This window comes from Rhinolophus ferrumequinum, chromosome 15 (genome assembly GCF_004115265.2).
Source record: "Rhinolophus ferrumequinum isolate MPI-CBG mRhiFer1 chromosome 15, mRhiFer1_v1.p, whole genome shotgun sequence".
In the NCBI taxonomy this organism is placed as follows: Eukaryota; Metazoa; Chordata; class Mammalia; order Chiroptera; family Rhinolophidae; genus Rhinolophus; species Rhinolophus ferrumequinum.
In genome coordinates, this window is record NC_046298.1 from 32,463,784 (window position 1) to 32,486,263 (window position 22,480).

General features: G+C 47.7%; 1 protein-coding gene across 1 annotated transcript in view; it reads right to left on the reverse strand.

The window, feature by feature from the left end:
• Positions 1 to 2,172: 2,172 nt before the first annotated feature.
• Positions 2,173 to 22,480, reverse strand: part of KLHDC4 (kelch domain containing 4) — a 41,044-nt gene continuing 20,736 nt past the window's right edge. The window contains exons 6-12 of the mRNA XM_033129097.1: positions 17,316 to 17,408; positions 14,057 to 14,216; positions 6,648 to 6,723; positions 4,729 to 4,937; positions 3,690 to 4,092; positions 2,738 to 2,842; positions 2,173 to 2,434 (exon numbers count right to left, since the gene is read on the reverse strand). Coding sequence (XP_032984988.1) covers positions 2,262 to 2,434; positions 2,738 to 2,842; positions 3,690 to 4,092; positions 4,729 to 4,937; positions 6,648 to 6,723; positions 14,057 to 14,216; positions 17,316 to 17,408 — 1,219 coding nt within the window. The 3' untranslated portion in view covers positions 2,173 to 2,261. The remainder of the gene's footprint in view (positions 2,435 to 2,737; positions 2,843 to 3,689; positions 4,093 to 4,728; positions 4,938 to 6,647; positions 6,724 to 14,056; positions 14,217 to 17,315; positions 17,409 to 22,480) is intronic.

The window sequence follows — 22,480 nt, forward strand, 5'->3', positions numbered from 1 at the left end:
GCTCTGGTGAGGTGTCCGCAGGGCTGATGTGGCCAGGTGATGGGCAGCAGTCAGAGAAAGGGGTAGAACCCACCAAGCAGGTGGGTATTAAGTGGGGTGCTAACCAATGACTGCCAGCCAACTGAGGAGCACCAAGATGGGGTGCACCATCACAGGGCCCCTCGCTGACCGGAGCACAGCCCTTTCCCAGCTGTCCCGGCTCCAGCCACGCAGGGGATGGAGGTCCCGGGGCTTCGTACTGGCCATTCATGGCCGTGGTGGCTGTCGGGGAATCAAGAGCATTCAGTTCAGCAAACCAGTCACCACCAGACAGAAGGGTGGCAGGGCGTTGGCCACTGCTCCCGGGGGACCACGTGGTCCTGTGTTGCATTCCTACTTCCCCAGCTGCCGCACAAGGAAAATACACTGTTACTGGTGTGTTAATCACAGCAATTAGGCAGCAGACAAGTTCCTCTTCTGGAAGCTTAGTTATTTAATCCCCGTGGGCTCTGATTGGCCTCTTTACTCAAACTGCATCTTTAGCAACAGCCCCATGGACATGACAGCAAAATGGATACTTGTTTGTACAAGAAGTTTCTTCTTCAGGGGCTCTCTCTTTCAACTTGGTTGATTAAAAATATCTTCTTTCTTCAAATCTCATTACGTTATAGCTCCTCTGTAAGCAAATGGCCTCGATAACAGACAACTACATTGGCGCCAACAAGATCTTCCAGTTATTTCCCCCAAAGCCACTGGAAAGCCTTAGCAGCTGCACAATCAAGCCTGGCGTGCTTACATCCCAGAAGTGGACAAAAGGCCTTGGGGGACCTCTGTGCGGTTCCCGCCGGCCCGCTGTGGCATTCATCCTGGCTTTTCACCCCTGCCCGAGGAGCTTCCAGCTGTACTCCACCCAGAATGTCAGAAAAAAACCCAGACTGCCCTGGCACCCGAGGGAAGCGCCACGAGGTAAGAGGCTAACACCAGAGCGCCTCACCCTTCTACCTGGCACGGCCGTGCTAAGCAGCCAGGTCACGTGCTGCCTAACACCCGCCTGGCCTCTCCCCGATGACCAGGGCTCCCGTGGGCACTGCCAGGCACCGCACCCAGAGGGAGGCTCCAACAGGCAGATACGGTGGGCAGGTTACTACAAGGGCTCTGATTAGCCGTCCAGAGCCCATTTCCTCTCTGGATCCCATTGCAGAGCAAGGTGACACCCATCGAAGCTAATGGGGGCCGAGCGCCATGAAAAGACAGAGGCAAGGTAAAGCGAGAGGCTGCTGCTGGGGCATGCTGGCCTCTGTCCCTGCACTGAAGCCTTCCCAGGCCCGTGCCCTGCACTGCCGGAGGCAGGCATTCCCACTTTTTTTTTTAACTTCCAGATAATGAAAGGGATGACGAGTTCCAGGCAGTGAAGGGGATGGTGGACCCATTACTGAAAACTACATTCTCATTGTTGAAGATATTTAAGATGAAAAAATGTGCCAGGTGTAAATTCCAAGCCCAACTTTTGACCCCATGTATATACATGAAAAGTGGTCTCCTGCCATTTACCTTGGAGCCATTTACCAGCCAGTGTGTTCACACACTGACTGCCACCGTGACAGAACCTGCTCCCACACCAGGCGCTGGACAGAGATGCCACATGGGGAAGGTGGCGTCCCTGCACTCAGACTTCTTCCTCCCTGTCACTACGCAAATGACAATCTTGAGCCCCAGGAGAGAGGAGCAAAGGATGGCCCCACTGCTTCCTCCCCAAAAAGGCGAGAGGAGCAGTCCTGAGGCCTTGCGTCCACTTGATCACAAGCGACCTCCGAGCAAAGCCAAGAGCAGAGAAGGAACAGAACTGCCCAGCCAACAGCGACTTTTATTTTACAGACAATAGGGAAGTGTGTACAGGCTGCTCCTGATAATTTTTAAAAATCAGAGACGATCTCCAAGGTTAATGACGCGTGGTCGGTCAATCAGAGCACTTGTCTCCGAGTTTTGCAGAAGGAACTCCCCCCGTCCCCCGCCCCCAAGAGCAGAAATGGTCCGATTTTATCAGAACACAAACGTGCTTCCTGTGGGCGTTTGCTGTTCAAAGTGCTGCCTGCTATGTAGGTCGCCTTGCCCTCAGCCTGGCCCTGCCCAGGGAAAGAGACCCCACTTGGACCGTGGCGCATGCAGGACCACAAAGACAACCTTTGCCGCGGCCTTGTTCCAAGTCCGGTTTATTTTAAACCACACCAGTGATGCTGAAGGAAGACCACCTCAGTCATTGTGCCTCCTGCCAGCCTGGCAGCTCATGCTGAGTCCTCAAAGAAAGCTTTCGCCATGGCCTGGGCTACTTTCAGCACTTTCTTCTCCTTTGCGTCAGGCCCAGCGCCATCCTGGGCGAGCCTTACCCAGTACTGCTCAGTCCTGGGCAGGTAGTCTGCGAACTGCTCTCCAGGCATCACCAAGGGGTGCTGTGGCTCTTGTGTGGGGAAGGAGGAGAAGAAGAAACACATTCAGCAGAGGAAGGATGGCTGAGGCAGGCAGTGCAGGAGGCCACCTGCTCATGGTCTGACGAGTGAACGTGTGAGCACCCACGTCTCCAGACACAACCCCGGGAGGCCCTTCTTCCCTTTGCCAGAGAAGCCACAACGACACTGCTCAAACAGCAAGCTGCTCCAACACACTCCAGACACAGGAATTTAAAACAAACAAACACACAACAAAACAAAATGTAAGCCTGCCTCCAGAGCACGCCTACAAAGCCAAGCTTTTGGACACTCACCTCCGTCCTCCTCGCTGCTGCCGTCCTCGTCCTCCTCTCCGCCCTCAGCGCCCTCGCCCGCACTGCTGGACTCTGAGTCGCTCTCTTCCAGCCACTCCTGAGTTTCTTTAGAGCAAAATGAACATCCATAGGTCAGTGCACCCAGAGCCAGGGGGACCGAGAGCTGGCGCTCCTGAGAACCCCACCTTCTCACTACAGAAATGAGCCATGAAAGCGAGGCCCCTGACTCCAACATGGCTGGATGCTCAAGGAAAACGCATGGTTTCCCGTGGACTTGGCAGGGATGGCGAGCGGGAGATTGGTGAAACCAGAAAGCCCATCTCAGTTTTCTCCTGCTGCCCAGCTGTGACCTCGCTTCACTACAAGACAGGAACGAATCTCACAGCCGCTGCTTTGTACTTTTCCTAAAATGTGTGGATTTTAACTTTATTTTTAGTCTCTGATGTTACAGAAATGAGCAGTGACTTAGTGGCAACCTGTGGTACACTGTGAAAGTGAGGAGTGAAGGAACACAGCAGCTTGGATCGGAGAGCAAACGGGGCCCAGAGGGTCAGGTGGCAGGCTGGAGGGGCTGCCTGGTCTGCTCATGTGCACACTGCAGGCTGCGACAAGGGGAAGAACTCACAGGTAAAATCTGCTTTGCAACTATGCGCCTCCAGGCAGCTCCCGGGTAGGTCCGAGGCTCACACGAGTGGTGCCAAGGGTGAGCCCGTGACCCGTGAGGTAAGCAGCCTCGCTGCCCTGAGTCCCCAGAGCAGGACAGGTGTGCACACAGGTGCCTCCGCCCCATGATGGGGTGTCCCCTCCTGCCAACGGCCAGAGGCGAGAGCACACATGCAGCCAGCCCATCGACACAGGGTACACCTGGGTGGCACTTGGGGACAGACGCAATGAAGACGCTTTCAGGACCCTCACCCCAACCTGAGGAGGGGCTTACCCCAGCGCAGCTCACCTGGATCGGCCTCCACCAGAGCCGTCCACTCCTCCATCTTATGCAGATCGAGGCAGTACAAGTCGCTGAGGGTGACCTGGCGGTCGCCGGCCTCAAACATGCCCCCATAGAGGTAGAGGCGGCCGTGCTTCACGGCCAGCATGGCGTTGGAGCGGGGGCACGGCTCCACCGCGGGGCCACCCACTTCCTCGGGGCTGTCGTCCTCATCTGACTGTGGCTGTCCAGCCGGGCCTGGGGCAGTAAGCAGCTGCTTAATGGTGACCACAGTCCCGTCCTCTGCGACCACCTCTCTAACCACCTCCAGGGGTGCCTGGGCGCTGACCCCCTCAGACTCCGGCTTGTTGGCACCCTCGGGCTCCACTTTCATGCCCCGCCTGCGCTTCCTCTTCTCTGACTTGGGTCCCTATCGACAAAAACAGGGCAGTGCACGTCAGCAGCACACAGAAGGCGCTGCACAGGGGCGGCCTGGACGGCCCAGAGTGCGCGGGGAGCGCCACCCACCCCAGGCGCTGGGCAAACAGCTGGTGGGACACTCCCCTCATCCACCTGCCAGGGCAGCCGCTCAGAGACCACAGCCTCTGCCCACTGTCACCCCTCAGAGAACGTGGAAAAGGGTGGCAAGCCTAGAAACAAACTCTCTCGCTCATCCGACTCCCAGCAGAGGCACCAAGGCCCTTCGACCAGAGCTGAGCCTTTGCCACAAAGAGCGGCCACCCTCCCTCAGCCTCGGGCCGTGTCTCAGGCCAATGACCTGCCCTCATCAGCTCCCGGAGCCCCGAAGCCCCTCCGGTCCCCCTATTGGGACGGCAGCCTCCGTGTGCTTCTCTGGGGCTGGTGCCACAGCAGGGACGGAGGTGACCGAGTCCCTGCGTACAGTGACAGCTCAGAGGCAGAGGGACCTGGGGGCCAGCGTGTCTCAACACCTGGCCTGGAAGGCAGAACCGGCTGGCACGACAAAGGTGAGAGCCAGGTGCCCTGCGTCAGGCTGCGTGTCCGGCGCACAACCTATCGTGCCAACCCCACCAGAGCCCCCGTCTACCTTCAGCTGTCCCGCAAACCAGCGGTTCTTGGTGGTGTCGTAGAAATGCAGGTCATTGAGGAAGTCACCCTCCAGGCTCTCCTCCTCTTCCTCATCACAGACCCCCCCGAAGAGCAGCGTCTGATGGTTGGGGGCCATGGCCCCTGAGAAGCCAGACCTGGGGGTGGGCTTAGCACCCGAAGGGTTAATCCGAGTCCACACCCATCTGCCTGTCACAGGAGAGCAGAAGCGAGGGTAAGAAGGGTACCAAGAGCCAGCCAAGGGCACAGGTGTGTCCAGTCCCCTCAGTAACTAGGACAGATGAAAAATGCAAGACTGTAGGGGAAAGAATACCGAGTTCACTCATTTGGCTCCCTCTACAGAAAAACAGAACACGATTCAAACCCCCACCCCCCACGTTCCATCTTTGTCCTTAATGTTGTTTGCACTGGACTACCTTTTTTTTCACAAACCCTCCAAATGCCGCATCCTAGGAACACGTTCCAGCTGTGGATGGAGGCAGGGATGAGACGAGGCGTGGAGGTGGGCACACCTAGTGCTGGGAGAAGCCCACGCTGCCCCCCAGCCCCCGTGAGGAGCCCCGCTCCATCGTCCCTTCTTCCTGCACAGGCTGCGCCGTCACGCTGCATGCCACAGGCTCTCCTACAGGCCACACCACTTTCTGTCCTTCCCTCTGGCTTGTGCCTAATTTCTGTGCTCACCCTCAAAATGTAATCTAGCGTAAACGCGGGGGAAAGTTTCCCACCACATTTAGAAAAAACCGAGATGTTTTCTCTTAATGGACATTAAAAAAGCTTAGCAGCAGCAGCAAGGGGCCAACATTCTGCTGTGTCCTGCCCAAATGCTGTCCACTGGCACACAGTGCAGGTGCACCTCCAGGCCGCACCCTGTGGGCCATGAGGCCAGTCCGCTACCATCAGCATTTTAATGTTTTAAGGAAACAGGAAAGAATAGCCGTCAGCGTGCCCTGCATGTAGCCAGGTAAGACACACTTGTACGACACGTGCACACAAGCGTGCACCAGCTCACAACGCCTCATGTCCTTCCTACTGGGGGGGGTCGAAGGCCTGATGGCCACAACGCAGGGCACAGCACACAGGTGCGGGGTCCTGCCTGGAACGTGGTCCAGATTTCAAGTTCACGCCCACTGATGTGTAAAAGGAGCAAGTTCTTTCACGGCTCTAAAGCTGAGATCCCACTTGGAAACGCAGAAGCCCTTTCTCACCGGTCACGCAATGCAATGCAGTATGGCTGGCACCTGAGAGACGCCTGGCTTAAAGAATGTTAGTGCGGGGAACAAGACAAAGGGATTTTGCACAACCATCCCTCATTTTGCAGAAGACAGATCTCACCGGGAGGTGAAAACATTTGACGGAGGTCGCGAAGCTGACCCAGATGGGACCGACCCTGAGGTCTACTCCTGTCTTCTCATCGCAAGACGGGCGTCACGCAAAGGAAGCGCAACCTTGCTTTTTGTGAAGGAGCTTTACAAAGTGAACACGGGGAATGTCAGCCCCACAGTAAGCATTCCAGAAGTCTGTGTCTTAACATCAGTCACTTGCTCTTGAGCAAGAACAAGTAAGAGAAATGACCAGAAAGCGGTCGCTCCTGCTCTCTACAAAGGTGGGAGTGCATGGATGGACATGTGCTTTCAAGCCAGTCCATCCTGAACTCCCCCAGAGCACGAACACTCCTCAGCTACTTCCGCTGCTCACACAGGCAGACACGCAGGGCTGCTGATGGGAGTGTCTGGCCTGGCCTGCTCGGGGCACGGTGGGCTAGCCCACAGCTCCAGGCAGCAGGCAGGGGGCTGACCACCGACCCCACATCCACAGGGGAGGCTGGGCTTGTTTCCTGCCCTGCTTTCGCAGCCACACACAGACCACCCACAGGCCCGTCCTCTCTCACAGCGCAAGTACCTTCTCTTCCTTCTTCAAACTTCAGCAGGAACATATCTGCATGCTGGGTGCCTTTGTCCACATCTTTCTTGACTCTCTACAGAAAGAAAAGGCGAGTTGTGTTCAGATTAGCTGGGCGCCACTTAACAACAGCCAGGAGCAACCCCTCAAGCTCCTGCTCTCATTTCTCGTGGAGGTGGAGCCCTGTCTTATAGACCAGCCGCAGAGAAAAGCTGAAATACGACAGGTTGAATGCTGACCTCATCTGAACAGATATAACAAAAGGTTTGGTCTAACTTACTAAGAATAGATTTACAATTTTAAAAACCCGCCATGCTAACCACCACAGTCATGCTAGAACACTCTAGTGCTCTCTCTTACTGAGCGCTTTCTCCGGCCTCTGCAGCCGTCCTATTTTAGGTGGATAGGGGCTCTCCCGGAGGCCACCACGGACCACTCGTGACAATCACGCTGTAGCCATCCTTCATTTTCAGTTCCTGCGCATCCTCAGTTCCCATCACGTTTCATATCATGTGACTCAGGATTCACTGCAAGGATCAAATTCATGCTCCAAGCAGAAGCCGGCCACTATCCACGTAAACATTTACTGAGCTCCTCAGACAACCAGCCCAGGTGCTTGAACCCCAGGTGTTCAGCTTCAAACCTGTATTGTTACCCGGCCAGACCAGACACCCCATTCTCCACAGCAACGGCTGCCATGCCTCATGCCACAGCAATTACCCAAACACTAAAAGTATCTGGAAAGCTACAAGGAAAAATATTCTCCTGGGTGGAAGGATTTCAGCAGATCTTAACTTCTTTGCATTTGTCCATTAAATTCCCTACTTTTCATGAATTTTCAATTTCAGAATAGTTTTACATTTACAGAAAAATTCAGAAGGTAGTACCGAGGGTCCCCATACACCCCGAACCCAGTTTCCCCCTACAGTTAACGTCTCACATGTGTGTGGCACATTTGCTGCAGTTAATAAACCCATACTGACAAATTACTATTAACTGAAGGCCACGGTTTATTCCGACCTCCTTAGTTTCCCCCTAATGTCCTTTTCTGTTCCAGGACACCACGCTACGTTTAGTCATTATGAGTCCTTAGGCTCCTCTGGGCCATGACAGTTCTTTAGACTCTCCTTGTCTTTGACGACCTTGACAGTTTTGAGGAGTGTTGGTCAGATGTGTTGTAGAATGTCCCTCTGTTGGGATTTGCCTGATGTTTTTCTCATGATTGGACACAGGGCTGTAGGTTTTTGGGTGCAGAATCCCCGAGAGAAAGCACCCTCCCCATCACACCAGGTCAGGGGTGCACGCTGTCACCATGACTTAGCACTGCTGATGTCGACCTTCATCACCTGGCTGAAGTGTGTATGTCAGCCCCCTCCCCCGCCAACTTTCCACTGTCCTCATCAGAAGGACACCATTGTGAAGCCCCGACTTCCAGAGAAGGGAGTCACGCTCCACCTCTGGGAGGGTGCTCTTACCGACGCAATTCCTGTGGAATCCTGCATAGGTGATTTGTCTCTTTTCCCCGATTTAGCCATTCAATCATTTGATTTATGAGTGTGTGGACTCATGATCATTTATGTTACATTGTGGGCTATAATCCCCCAAGAGCTTCCTAACCGTTTCACTTACTTTGTTTTTCAAATGGCTCCAGCTTTGGCCACTAGGAACTCTCGGTTGGCTCCTGTGTCCCTTTGACACAGTCCATCAGTGTGGTTTCTTATAAACGCTTCCTGAGGGCCTGGCGCTACAAGATGCTCCAGACTCATCCTGCGTATTTCTTGCCCCAGTACTGGAATTGGCTGTTTCTCCAAGGAGCCCTGGTTCCTTTTTCTGGAGGTGGTGTTAGAAACCAAGGTCTGGCCACCCAGGGCACTCACTGCTGCTGGGTGCTGCTTCTAGGCCGGGTCAGGCGACAGCCAGGAAATGTATGTGCACGATCCGTTCTCCTGTTAACTCATGAGGATGTACTGAGTTTACCATAAGGAGGGGAAAAAGCTCTTCTCTTTTTGGAAAACAAGACAAACAATCCAAGTGTCCGTAGACTGGACATGTGACCTGAATGTCCTAAAACCAAGGGGGTTCAACATCAGTCGTGTATGTGGAGCAGCTGCAAATCTCAGGAAATAAAAACTGGTGCGTGCCTCTGGTTTTCCTTCTAGAAACATCTGCACAACGCAACTGCACTTTCTGTATATTACAGTTATTAAGACTAGATAGTCTTCTCTCTTCCTAGCAGATTAACACAGAGAAAGCGATTACCACTTCCCTGCCACCCCACCCCCATCTAGACCAAAAGACCCAACATTCTCAGGAACTAAATTCACACCAAGAGGCCTTGCCTGCTGAGGGCACAGTAAAGGAATTCAGTGACATCGCTGTTTGTCATTAGAAACTCAGATCACAGCTGCGCTTCAGCCAACCTCTCGCCCAGCCTCCTCGTCGTCACTGCACCTGCCGACGTGAACTGTGCTGTTTTTCTGACAGCAGTGACTTCTTAGAACCAACAGGCTAAAGGAGGGATCTTTTATGCCGTAATATTTAAATACGTCCCCTTTCAGGCTTCGCGAGCCTGGAGCCCTTCTAAGAAGGGCTCCTCGCTCACCTAGGGCCGCAGCTTTCGCAGAGCCAAGCCAGGAAGAGCTCTGGCTGGGGAACAAGGATGCGCGCCCTTCCGACTGGAGCTGAGTGGTTTAGTTAAGGCGTCTGGACCCCCAAGAGCTTCCTAATTCCTCCTTCATAGCAGCTTCTTTTCTGGAAGTGTGACTTGCCCCCAAAATCCCATCGCCTTGTCCTCAAAGGAAAAAAAGGCTGCCTTGTGCTATTCTTTTATTTTGGATCACCTGTGCGACAGATTCTTTCTTTGTATTAATGTCTATCATACTGGCTTTCAATTCACCCAGTTAGTCTTTTCACTGGATTCAATTGTACAAGAAAAGGAAACAGAATTTGCATGGATTTGGGAAGATGTCAAACTTCTGTCTAGGGAGTCAAAGCTCTGAGAAGGGTCCGGCTTTTCTCTATGGATGAGGCACCCCCTTTAAGCAGCTCCGGAGACTGACGTTAATGCCACACTCCAGTATCCCGAGTGTGCGCGCTACAGAGCAGAATTTATTCCCCCACTCGTGAATTTCTATCTAATACCGTATTGACGGAACCCAAGGGCATCTGAGAGAGAGATGTATACCAAGTGTTACCACATTAAGTTGAAAAACAACTCAACTGTCTCCGAAATTATTTCAAGCCTGCCTGAGACCCCACAGCCCAGCAGTGGGCCCCGCACGGGGCTGCGAACACCACCGTTCTGCCCTCCCGCCCAGCCCAGTCTGGAGCCAGGTCCTTGCAGCCCTCATGCAAGCTCTGTACCCGTGTCCTCAAATCAGCAGCTCCCACTCCCTCAGTCTTAGACTCGGAGATGGATTCATTTCAACTGTCATGACAGCAGACACCCCAGCCCACCCCAGACGCCTGCTTTCAGTGCAATGTGACCCCTGGAAAAGGCGGCGACAGCTCTGAGGGAGCAAAGGCCCAGCACTGCGGAGAAGCTGACTCGCCGACGGCCCTCTGAAGAGCGCTTACTTCTCACGCCCGCTCACTGGGGCATGCCCACGTTCATCCCCAAAGGGCAGGGGGAAATTCTGGAGAAAGCAGCTGCAACCTAGTCAAGACTCAAACCAAATGAAAAACCCCGAGAGGAAGAAGTTATCTTCAAGTTACCTGCTTTTCCAGGGCCAATTAAAGCGGCCTCACAATACATCCAAACCAGGGGCGGTGCAAACACAGGAAGCCCCTGTCCTGACAGCTGAGAAACAGCAACACAACTAACAGCAAGAGGAGGACCCCCGCCAGCCAGGCGGCTCCGCCTTACAGCTGACTGACAGAAACCTCCCCAAACTGCATGTGCGCTTGAGACGTCCTCCCAGACAGGTGACGATGAGCTATAGCCGTCCCTGCTTACCCATGGCTCCACTTTACTCAGTTTCAGTTACCTGTGGTCAACCACAAGATATTAAATGGGAAATACCCAAAATAGACAGTTTATAAGTTTTAAATTGCCCGTCGTTATGAATAGCGTGATGAAACCTCACACGATCAGGCCGGAACGTGAACCACTCCTTTGTCCAGTATATCCAGGCTGTGTATGCCACCCGCCCATTTACTGACTCACCTGTTGCAGTATCTCGGTGCCTGTGTTTAAACAACCCTTACATTACTTAATAACGACCTCTGGAGAGAGCAGAGTATTGATGCTAGCAATTCAGATGTGCCAGAGAGAAGCCATAAAGTGCTTCCTTGAGTGAAAAGGTAAAAGTTCTTGACTTAATTAGAAAAACGTCGTAAGCTGAGGCTGCTGAGAACTACAGTAAGAAGCAATGTTCTCTCCGTGAAATTATGAAAGAAAAAGAAATTTGTGCTACTTTTGCTGTCATACCTCAAACTGCGTAAGTGACAGCCACAGTGCATGTAAGCGCTTAGTTAAGATAGAAAAGGCATTAAATTTGTGGGTGGAGAAGACATGAACAGAAAATGTGTTGCAACTGACGGCAGCGTGTTGTGCCAGGAACGCCTTGGGCCTATAGGAAGACTTCAGCGAGGGATCTCCTAAAACGAGTGACACCAAGCCATTTACTGCAAGTAAGGGATGGTAACACAGATTCAGGAATAGCTTTGGACAGAAAAATATACAAATTATTGGAGAGAGAACATTCACGTAACTTTTATTACAGTATACTGCTATAAGTGTTCAATGTTATTTAAAAAAAATTTCTTTTTTTAAAGGAGGGCGCAGCTCACAGTAGCCCATGTGGGGATCGAACCAGCAACCCTGGCGTTATTAGCACCACGCTCTAACCAGTGAATCAACCGGCCACCCCAAATGTTCTATTTTATTATTACTGTTGTTAATCTCTTGTGCCTAATTTACAAATTAAATTCTATCACAAGTACGTATGTATACAGAAAAGCACAGTACATCTAGGGTTTGGGACTATCTATGGTTTCAGGCATCCACTGGGGGTCTTAGAACGTATCCCCCAGACATAAGGGGGCACTGCTGTACTTTAAAACATGCCATGAACTCCTCCTGACTCACGTGTCTGGAGCAGTGGAGACAGCAGCAAGCTGTCTTCCGTTCTCGAACCTGCCAACATTGCTGACCAGCTTCCAGCACCCTCAGCATCGTGGTCAATGGGAGGTCAGTTTTAGAAAGTTATCAGAATTCCGTTCTGGTTCCCCTGGATTTACAACGGCAATAATTTTCCAAAACCAGGAACAGGGATGGCTGAGGCCCCTAGCTGGACCATTTGTGAAACACAGAAACCACTAAGAGGCCATTCTTCCCCCACCTCGTGATTTAAGAGCCTACTGGTGCAGGCTGATATGAGATGGTCCCAGGGCGTTTTCACTGGACGAAGCACTAGGTGTCTTGTCAGCTCACTGTGTAGGTCACCCAGCAACCCCCCTGTTGTGATGCCGGGCAGGGAGGAGCAGCTCCCCGCCTCCCACATCCAGGATCCTCCCTGTAGAGGACGCTCCAATCGGGATTTGAGCAGACCGCTGTCTCAGTTACTCCATGCAGCCCATCCTCTACTTAGACTAACCACTTTTTAACATTCCATAGCATCCACAACTCAGATTTTTCACTAATTCTGATAAATCCCCCATGAATCCAAACAGACAAGCTTTTCACTGCATTTCAAATGCCACAGGCCTGGAGTAAGTGGACTCAGTTTATGCACCTAATGCACCTAATTTGTGTGGCGGACTGGAAAAAAGTAGGTGTTGAGAATTAGGCACTATTCTGTTGAAAGTGGTATCAGCTTAACAAGGTTTCACTCTGTTTGGCATCCTATTTTACTCTATGAAGCATCTGCTGTGATAAAGCACTGGGTCTGGGTACTTTGCACCGTTTTTGGCCACACCAGCATGTTTCTCAGGGCCTTCCAGACTGTCAAACATCTAGCTGAGGCCAAGCAGGTCACAACTGCAGAAAACTCATCGGTTTTTCTCTTTCTAGGACAAAGGCTGAGCACTCACTGGGGTGGGTGGGGTATGGAAGAAGGTGGACACAGGACACCTCCCTGCCTCAGTTGTCCCGCCCTCTCCACAGGTGACCTACTGAGCCACCAAATCAGAGGGTCTGTTTCATCCAGAGGAAATGAGAATGAAAACCACAGGAGATGGCCCACGTCCACTAGAAAGGCTGAAAATAAAAATGTGTGACACCAGTGCTAGCAAGGGTGTGGAGCAGCCGCAGCTCTCGGGCGGTTCTGGTGCAACCACTCTGGGAAGAGGCGTGAGGGTTTCTTATTAAACTGAGCTACACCCGTCTGTGGACCATCAGGCCCTCTCCTAGGAACCCACCCGAGAGGCAGCAAAATGTACAGCCACAGAATGACTTGCACAGGATGCTCACAGCAGCTTTTATTCAGAAGAGTCAGAAACTGGAAAGAGCCCAGGTGTCTACCAATAAAAAATGAACAACCTGTGGTATGTTATGTAATGAGCTCAGCAGGAAGAAGCAGTGAACTGAAACGTGCAACGTGGACGAATCTCAAAACATGCTGAGTGAAAGGAGGCTTCCTCTAAAGAGCACATATTGTGTGACTGCGTGTATCCGAGGTTCTAGAACAGGCAAAGGGAATACACGGTGGGTAACACCCCAGCAGCCCTGGCCTCTGGGGGTGGGGAGGGCAGGGCAGGGCTGGCCGGGAAGGGCATGGCAGACGCAGGGCTGCAGGGCTGCAGGGCGCACAGGTGCATGCATTTGTCATGACCAGCGAGTGCACACTCAGTGTGTGCAGGGCACTGTGGGTATTTTTACATGAAAAATTAAACAATGAACTCTACTCAATGACGTGCACGTTCACATATTTAGGGGGAAGTGTACAGATGTCTCTGTATTTTTCTTTGAAATACATCGAAAAATACAATGGGTGGTTTGAGGGGCACGCTGTGTGGAAGACACACTGTCTGGAGGACACACGCCGTGTGAGACTCCAGCAGGAGACGCCAGCAGGAGACTCTAGTGCATGCACGCCGAGAGACGTGTGCTGGCATTCACGTCAGCATGTCGGCACTGCTTGCCGGTGAGAAAAGAAAAGGTGACTGGCAGCAGGAAAGAGAAGCAGTCGTGGTATGTTCTACAGTGGGACACCACACAGTGTTCGTGTCTGAGGCTTAGGAATCCAGATCCCCATATACACTCGTCACACTGCAGCATTTTCACAGCACGTGGGTTAGAACGTGCCGTGGCTGGAGCAAATTAACACCATCTCTGTCCATTTCGAATTCAGTAAAAAGAATCGTTTATATGAAACTCATGTGCAGTCCTACTTGGAAGTTTTCGTTATTGGTGACCCTGACAAGGCGACGGACAGAAGCTGCTGTATTTCCTACACGCCACGTCTTACCTGTTTCGAGTAGCCCCCGTAGATGACGATGCCGCCCTGGGGAGTGACGGACATGTGGCAGCCCGACCTGGGGGTGGGCCCGGCCCCTGCTGGGGACAGCTTGCTCCACGTGAATGTGTCCAGGTTAAAGGCATACACGTCGTTGTAATAGATGTAATCTCTGGGTATATTGAAGTCACACAAACAAAAAGACAGTGATATTAATGAGCAAGTCTGATGTAAATTAAAGGTACGTTTTCCACCATTTGTACTAAGTTCTCAATTTAACTGAAGTTTAAATTCCCATGACAGGACTGGAAGCGTATGTGAGATCGCATTTGAGAACAGATATCATGCTAGCCCATAGAAGCATAGTACTTTGCCTGGATCTGAAAGTTATACTACATTTCCTTACATTCTTTATAAAATCACAATCCTGCAAATAATTCTGTGAGGTTACTGGTGGAATTTTAAACTCCACAATGAATTACAGACCTACGTGAATACTCAGGGCGAAGTATTTACAGCTTGGCAAGGGCAGTGAAGAGACCCTGGACCAGGTGGGGAGACGGGCCAAGAAGTCCTGAAACTGAAAGACGCCTGAAGCAAATCCTTTCACTCCACAAGCACAGGCAGCAGCAAAGAGAATGTATGGCTGAGGTGTCCCACCCAGGAGGCACTGCGGCCCTGCCCTGCTCAGTGCTCCTGGGACTTAAGTGACAAAGGACTCAAAACGCAGAAGGGGCTTTGAGAAGGGAGCCCCATGTGTGGGGAAGGCAGCACCTCTACCCAAGTCACAGACAGAATGCTGTGAAATGATGTGGGAATTTTACAGGCGGCCACGGGCAAGGCCGAGGGGCCTCAGGGCCGAATTACACCAAAATATAACCGATGGCCTCCAACTATTCAAAATGGAAAGCCAGAGCTGATTTTCAAACGGAGAAAACACGGAGGGAGTGAGCAGTTCCTCCTCCCTCTGAAGGGATTTTTGTCATGCACATTGCATTCTCTAATCCCAGGCTGGGGCTGCAGAGCAGGACCAGTGTGTAATGCTGGTCGGCTGGCCCACACCCCCGAACACTGTGCAAAGCACGGCGCTGTGAAACAGAACAAGTCTGCTTGTGGACGACCAAGAAACAAGGTGAACTTTCTGACTGGCCCCCCGGGCAAATGCACCCTCTGCGGGAGGAGGGCTTTGCATAGACGGAGTGAGGAATGAGGAGGCTTGGAGTTTTTAAAAGACTTCACCACATTCCAGTGTTTCCTCAGATTTCACACTGCAGATTCTCAGCAAAATAATTCTATTCTGCACATAAAATAAAGAGCAACTGTTATTTGGGTTGTTGTTTGAAGTCGAACTAATTTGTTCAATATGGATGGTGACCACACAGCTATCTGTTCTAATTAGTATCTTCATTTTTTCCTTATGTTGGAAATACTTCAGAAACAATCACTTTAAACAAGGTAACAGATGACAACAGCTTTGCAAAAAGTTCCAATTTTGCAATGGTTGCCCATGAGCACCGCTGGAAAGCTGATTCACTTTCTACCCTGTGGTGCCAGGAGAGGCTGTTGACCTCTCAACACCTTGCCCTGCACACAGTAGGTGCTGAAGTAATGTACTGACAAACTCATGAATCCCGATGTCTGTGTGTGACAAGTATTTGTTTTTTTAAAAAAGTTTTAGGAATACAGACAACAATTCCTTAGGTATAAATTTTAAAAAACAGCCCAGGCTCTCTTATCCAAAACAGCAACAACCAACCAAACACCCGCCTGGCAGGAGGGCGGACCAGGGGCAGTGAGCTGGGATGGGGGCAGGAGGACGGAACATGGGAGCAACTGCAAATCAGCAACTCTGGCTGAGGACAAGTCCTACTACGTATTAGTTATCTTGATTTCCTCATCTTTAATTTGAGACAACAACCTGCGCTACCAAATAGCTTGATAGTTGGTCTTTAAGAGAATGTGTAAAAACTATTTGGTAAATTATATGACAAGACATAAAATTAAAGCATTATTATACCGAAGTTATACCTTTAAGGGTACAAAATCATTCCTTATTTAATTAAATTGTACTTTAAAATCCCCTCCAAAAGCACTGAAAAATTTATATCCCCTTTTCTCAATTAATAAAAATATTCTTTATTCATGGAGAAAAGTGAAGCTTCAATTGGCCTAAATCTACACAAGGCCTCAGCCTAAGATGGGAAAATGGGGGGGAAATTACAATACTCACTCCTCACCCACCAAATGCCTCCTTATTCACATATATGTGCAAGGACTTCTTTTCATGAGTCAGTAATTATCAGAAAACAAATTTGTGCAAATGGATCCATAATGTGCCAAAAATGTGAGTGGGCCACCACAATTCATAAATTGATAATATTCTTTTTTGAGTGGAGGAGAGAGGAGAGCAGAAAACGAAGCACACAGAGAGAAAGGTGCCCGTCCGCCTTCTCTGACACGGTCACGGTCGGAGGAAAAGCAGAGCAAACACTGCCTTCACCAGGCATTACAACAGTCCAGACCTTTTACCCCAAACGTTACTGGAGTGTGACGACAACAGGAATGCAACTAACCTGTTCACCGTGTATCTCGTTTTCCTGGACTAAACCAAGGACACTCAAGAGGGTACTTGTACAGAGGACAGTCTTAAAACCATCAGGGACCCTGCTGGGCTGGCCAGGAACCTGCTGTGGTACCTTGTACCAAGGTACCCACGACACAGAACCGGAGGCCCCGCTTCAGACACCACTGCAGGATGCGAGCTGTTGCTGCAGCTCCCGGCACGAGAAAGTTTTTTATTTTAGTCTGGTGTCTCTCAAAGTGGGGTCCCCTGGCCCGCAGCAGCAGCATCACCTGCGAACTTGCAGAAATGCAGATTCTCAGGCCCCACCCCAGGCCTACGGAGTCAGAAACCTGAGGTGGAGCTCACCAACCAGAGTTTTACCCAGCCCTCCAGGGGATTCTGTACCAGGCCCAGGTCAAGAATCCTGCGTTAGACAGGACCGGGTGCACCTGCAGGCCTTGGTGCAAAATCAAAATGTGAGACCTGTTCAGTAATTAGTAAGAATTTCAAGACAGCGACAACAAAGCATTACAGTAGCTCAGGCCCTACTGAGTGAGCGGCCCCGTGGGGCTACTTGAGCTGCACGCCCATGAACCTGGCCCTGGTTTTAGGGGATGGGCAGCATTTTCCATGTGTATTCAGAATGGTTCTTCCCATAAAAAGTTCACCGCTCCAGGAAAGAGAGATCTTCCTGCTAGTGGCACTGACCTTGTGCTCTCATGGAAGCCACCAAAAAGGATTAACTGTCTCTTCCAGGCTACCATCCGATGTCCACTGCGACCCGAAGGACCGCCTGGTGATCTGAAATTTTTAAAAAAGACCACTTTTTAGACCAGTTTTTGTTTCAAAAGTATTTACTGAGTACCATTTAATTTGACCAGAACCTTAACAAGCTCCTTAAAAAGTTGAAAAACATGGACCCCAACCCTGAAAGGTTTTAATTAATAGAGAGGAATGTTCATGGTACATTACCCTCTTCTAACCAAATCTGTAATGAAAATAAGAAACAAACCTAGCAACCCACAGTGGACATATTTCTGAAAACAGTGACACCTCCTCAAGAAGAGCCTCAGGCCGGTCCTCCGGCTTATAGTGCAGAAGAAGGTCTCGTTATCACAGTAAATGACAGCTCCCTACGCGTTACTGCCCAGCAGGACAAGGTATACAGGTGGGAGAACAAGGTATACAGGTGGAAGAACAAGGTATACAGGTGGGGGAACAAGGTACACAAGTGGGAGAACAAGGTGTACAGGTGAGAGAACAAGGTATACAGGTGGGGGAACAAGGTATACAGGTGGGAGAACAAGGTATACAGGTGAGAGACAGCGATATTATGAGCCTGACTCTATGGAGGCCTACGCAACGTATGTGTCTCTGTCTTAATTTTTAACAAAAAAAGTTTAAAATATAAAAAATAAAATTTATTTTAAATAGATAAAGCTTATAGAATAAGGATATAAAGAAAAGTTACTTGTACAGCTGTACAGTGTGTTTATATTTTAAGCCAAGTGTTAAGTATAAAAGGGTTGAAAAGTTTTTTAGAATGTTAAGCTTATAAAATAAAAGTTACAGTAAGCTAAGAATGATTATTGAAGAAAGGTATTTTTAAATACATTTCAGGTAGCCTAAGTGTACAGGTTTCTAAGTCTACAGCAGTGCACAGTATGTCCTAGCTTCACATTCACTCACCACTCACTCACTCAAAGAAACTTCCTGTGCTGCAAGCTCCATTCATGCTAAATGCCTTAGACAGGTGTGCCATTTTTTAACTTTTTATACTGTATTTTTATTATACTTTTCAATGTTTTATATATGTTTAGATACACGAATGCCACTACGTTACAACTGCCTGCAGTATTCAGTACAGCAGCCTGGTGTACAGGTTTGTAGCCTACGAGCAACAGGCTATACTACACAGTTTTGTGTGTCGTAGGCTGTACTGTCCAGGTTTATGTAAGTGTTCTCTATAATGTTTGCACAATGACAAAATCGCCCAAGAACACACTTCGCAGAACATATCCCCATCGTTAAGGTTGGGGTGATTGCAGACATGCCTTGCTAGAAATGTTAAAAGAAGTTCTTCAGAGAAAAACAAAGTAATATAGGTCAGAAACTTGGATCTACATCAAGAAAGAGCACTGAACAAGGTAAAATAAAAACTTTTATTTTTATTAACTGACCAAACAGATAAGTCTGTTTAAAACAATAACAACAACAATGTATTTGGTTATGTAAGCTTTTATACACACACATACACATGTATGTATACATAAGTGAAATGAATGACAACAATACAAGGGATGGGGGTAAGGAATTAGAATTATATTGTTATTATAAGGTATTCAAACTACTTGTGAAGCAGTATGGTGTTATGTGAAAATGGACTTGGATTAGTTGTAAATGTGTATTACAAATTCTACAACCACTAAAAAAAGTATAACTGATATGCTAGGAAAGAAGAGAAAATGGAATCATATAAAATGCTCAATTAAAACCACAGAAAAAAGAGTGAAAGACAAATATAGGAACAAAGATCAAGGGCAACAAATAGAAAACAGTCATGAATATGATAGAAATTAATCCAACGATATCAATAATCACTTTGAATGTCAATGGTCTAAACGCACCATTAAAAGTCAGAGATTGTTAGAGTGGATCAAAACGTAAGAGCCAGCTATATGTTGTCTATTCTACAAGAAACCCACTTTAAAGTTACATACAGATTAAAAGTAAATGGATGGAGAAAATATGTCATGCTAACACTAATCAAAGGTCAGTGAGAGTAGCTCAGTTATTTTCAGACAGCAGACTTCAAAGCAAGGAAAGTTATCAGGGATTTTAAAAAGGCATTACATAATTCTACAGGGGTCAATTCACTAAAAAGACATAATTCTTAATATGTATGCACCTAACAACAGAGCATCAAACTATATGAAGCAAAAACTAATAGAACAGTGAAGAGAAACAGATGAATTCACTGTCACAGTTGGAGAAATCAATGCCCCTCTCTCAAAAATGGACAGATAAGCAGGCAGAAATCAGTAAGGACATAGTTGAACTCAACATCTTCAATCAATTTGATATAATTGACATCTATAGACTACTTCATCCAGTAACAGCAAGATACACATTTTTCTCAAGCTCACATAAAACATTCACCAAGACAGACCATATTCTGGGTCATAAAACACATCGCAATGAATTTAAAAGAATAAAAAGCATACAATATCTGCTTTCAGACTACAATGGAATTAAACTAGAAATCAATAACAGCAAGATAACTGAAAAATCCTAAAATATATGGAGATTAAACACCATACTTCTAAATAACACATGGGTCAAAGGAAAAATTTTAAATATTTTGAACTAAATGGAAATGAAAACACAACTTACCAGCATCTGTAGGATGCAGGGGAAGCAATGCTTAGAAATTTATAGAATTGAATGCACATATTAGAAAAGGATAAAGATCTAAAATCAATAATCTATATTGACACCTTAGGGAACTGGAAAATGAAGAGGAAATTTAAAGAACCCAAAGTAAGCAGAAGAAAATAAATAAGAATTAGAGCAGAAATTGATGAAATTGAAAACAGGAAATCAATAGAAAAATCAACAAAACCAAAAGCTGTTGTTTTTTTTTTTTTTTAAAGAAAGATTGATAAAGTTGACAGGCCTCTAGCCAAGCTAACTAAAAATAAAGAAGGCACAAATGATTAATACCAGAAATGAAAGTGGAAACATTACTACAGATCCCACAGAAATTAAAAGGACAATAAAGAAATACTATGAACAGCTCTATGCCCACAAATTTGATTACCCAAAGAAAATGGACAAACTCCTTAAAACACACAATTTGACAAAACCCACACAAGAAATGTTAATTGGCCTGTATCTATTTTTAAAATGGAATCAATAATTAATAATCTTCCAAAACAAAGTACCAGGCCCAGATGAGTTTGCTGGTGAATTCTACTAAACATTTTAAGGAAGAAATTATACCAATTCTCTATAATCTTTCAGAGGATAGCTTCTATCCTCTATCCAGCATTACTCTTAAACAAAAACCAGAAAAAGACATCACAAGAAAAGACTACAGACCAATATCTCTCATGAACATAGATGCAAAAATCCTCAACAAAATGCTAACAAACTGAATCCAAAAAGTATAAAAATGTGACCAAGTGGGATTTATACCAGGTATGCAAGTATGGTTCAACATTCGAAAATTAATTACCATAATTCATCACAACAGACTAAAAAAAAAAAATCACATCAATAGATGCAGAAAAAGCATTTGACAAAGCTAATACCCATTCATGATAAAAACTCCCTCAGTAAACCAGGAAGAGAGGGGAACTTTCTAAACTTGATAGAGATCTAACACTTAATAATGAGAAACTCAAAGCTTTCCCACTAAGATCAGGTACAAGGCAAGGATATCCCCTTGCACCACTCCTTTTCAACATCATATTGTGATAAGGCAAGAACAGGAAAAAAAGTTACACATATTGTGAAGGAAGATATAAAACTGTCTTTGTTCGCAAATGACAAGATCATCTATGTAGAAAACCCAAAAGAATTGAGAAGAAAACTCACAAAGTTGTAGGCAACAAAATTAATATACAAAAGTCAACTGTTTTCTACATACTAATAATGAACAAGTGAAATGTGAAATTAAAATACCATTTACAATGGTATTTAGCACCCTAAAAATAAAATACTTAGATATAAATCTAACAAAATATGTACAAGATCTACATGGGGAAAACTACAAAACTCTAATGAACAAAATCAAAGAATAACTAAATGGAGAGACATTCTATGTTCATGGATAGGAAAACACTATTGCCAAAATGTCAGTTCTCCACAACTTGATCTATAAATTCAATGTAATCCCAATCAAAATCCCAGCAAATTAGTTTATGGATACCAACATACTGATTCTAAAATTTATATGGAGATGGAGAGGCAAAAGACCCAAAATAGCCAACACAGTATTAAAGGAGAAGAACAAAGATGAACGACTAATGCTACCTGAATTCAAGACTTACTATAAAGCTCCAGTAAACAAGACAGTGTGGTGTTGGGGAAAGAATAAACAAACAGACCAATGGAACAGAAACAGATCCCCATAAATACAGTCAACTGATCTTGGACAAAAGAGCAATAAACAGTGCTGGACCAACTGGGCATTCATGCAAAAGAATGAACCTAGACACAGACCTTACACCCCTCACAAAAATTTACTCAAAATGGATCACAGAACTAAATGTAAAATAACTGAAAAGCTGGACTTTTATTAAAATTTAAATCTTCCGCTTTGCAAAAGATACTATCCAGCAAATTAGAAGAGAAGCCACAGCCTGAGAGTAAATATTTGCATAGGACACTTCTGATAAACGACTGTTATCCAAAACATGCAAACAACTCTTAAAACTCAACAATAAGAAAAAAAGCAATCTGATCATAAAAGAGCCACCATGGTCATCCACGCACACTCCACAGGTTCTTCCCACGTAGGAATCACGCCGCCCACACACCAACCCTCATCCTCCCCATACCTCTCTCTGCTCACAGCAGTTGCACTGATTGCTCTCTAGGCCTGGCTCTCTCTCCCACCTACAGAATCCCACCGTCATGCGCAGCACCACCCCCCCCAGAGACCTCAACAACTCCAGGCTGCAAAGGACGGTTACAGCCTGAACCACAGTTACATAACGTATCATTCTATAAAACTGCCCCCAAGCCAGGTGCTCTAAATAATACATCAGCATGCAAAATCTCATAGTGAACAGGAAGCTTGAGCTACCCAATCCAAAGATTTCCGCTTCAGCAAATTTCAGATGAACAATTCATCACACATCACTGAG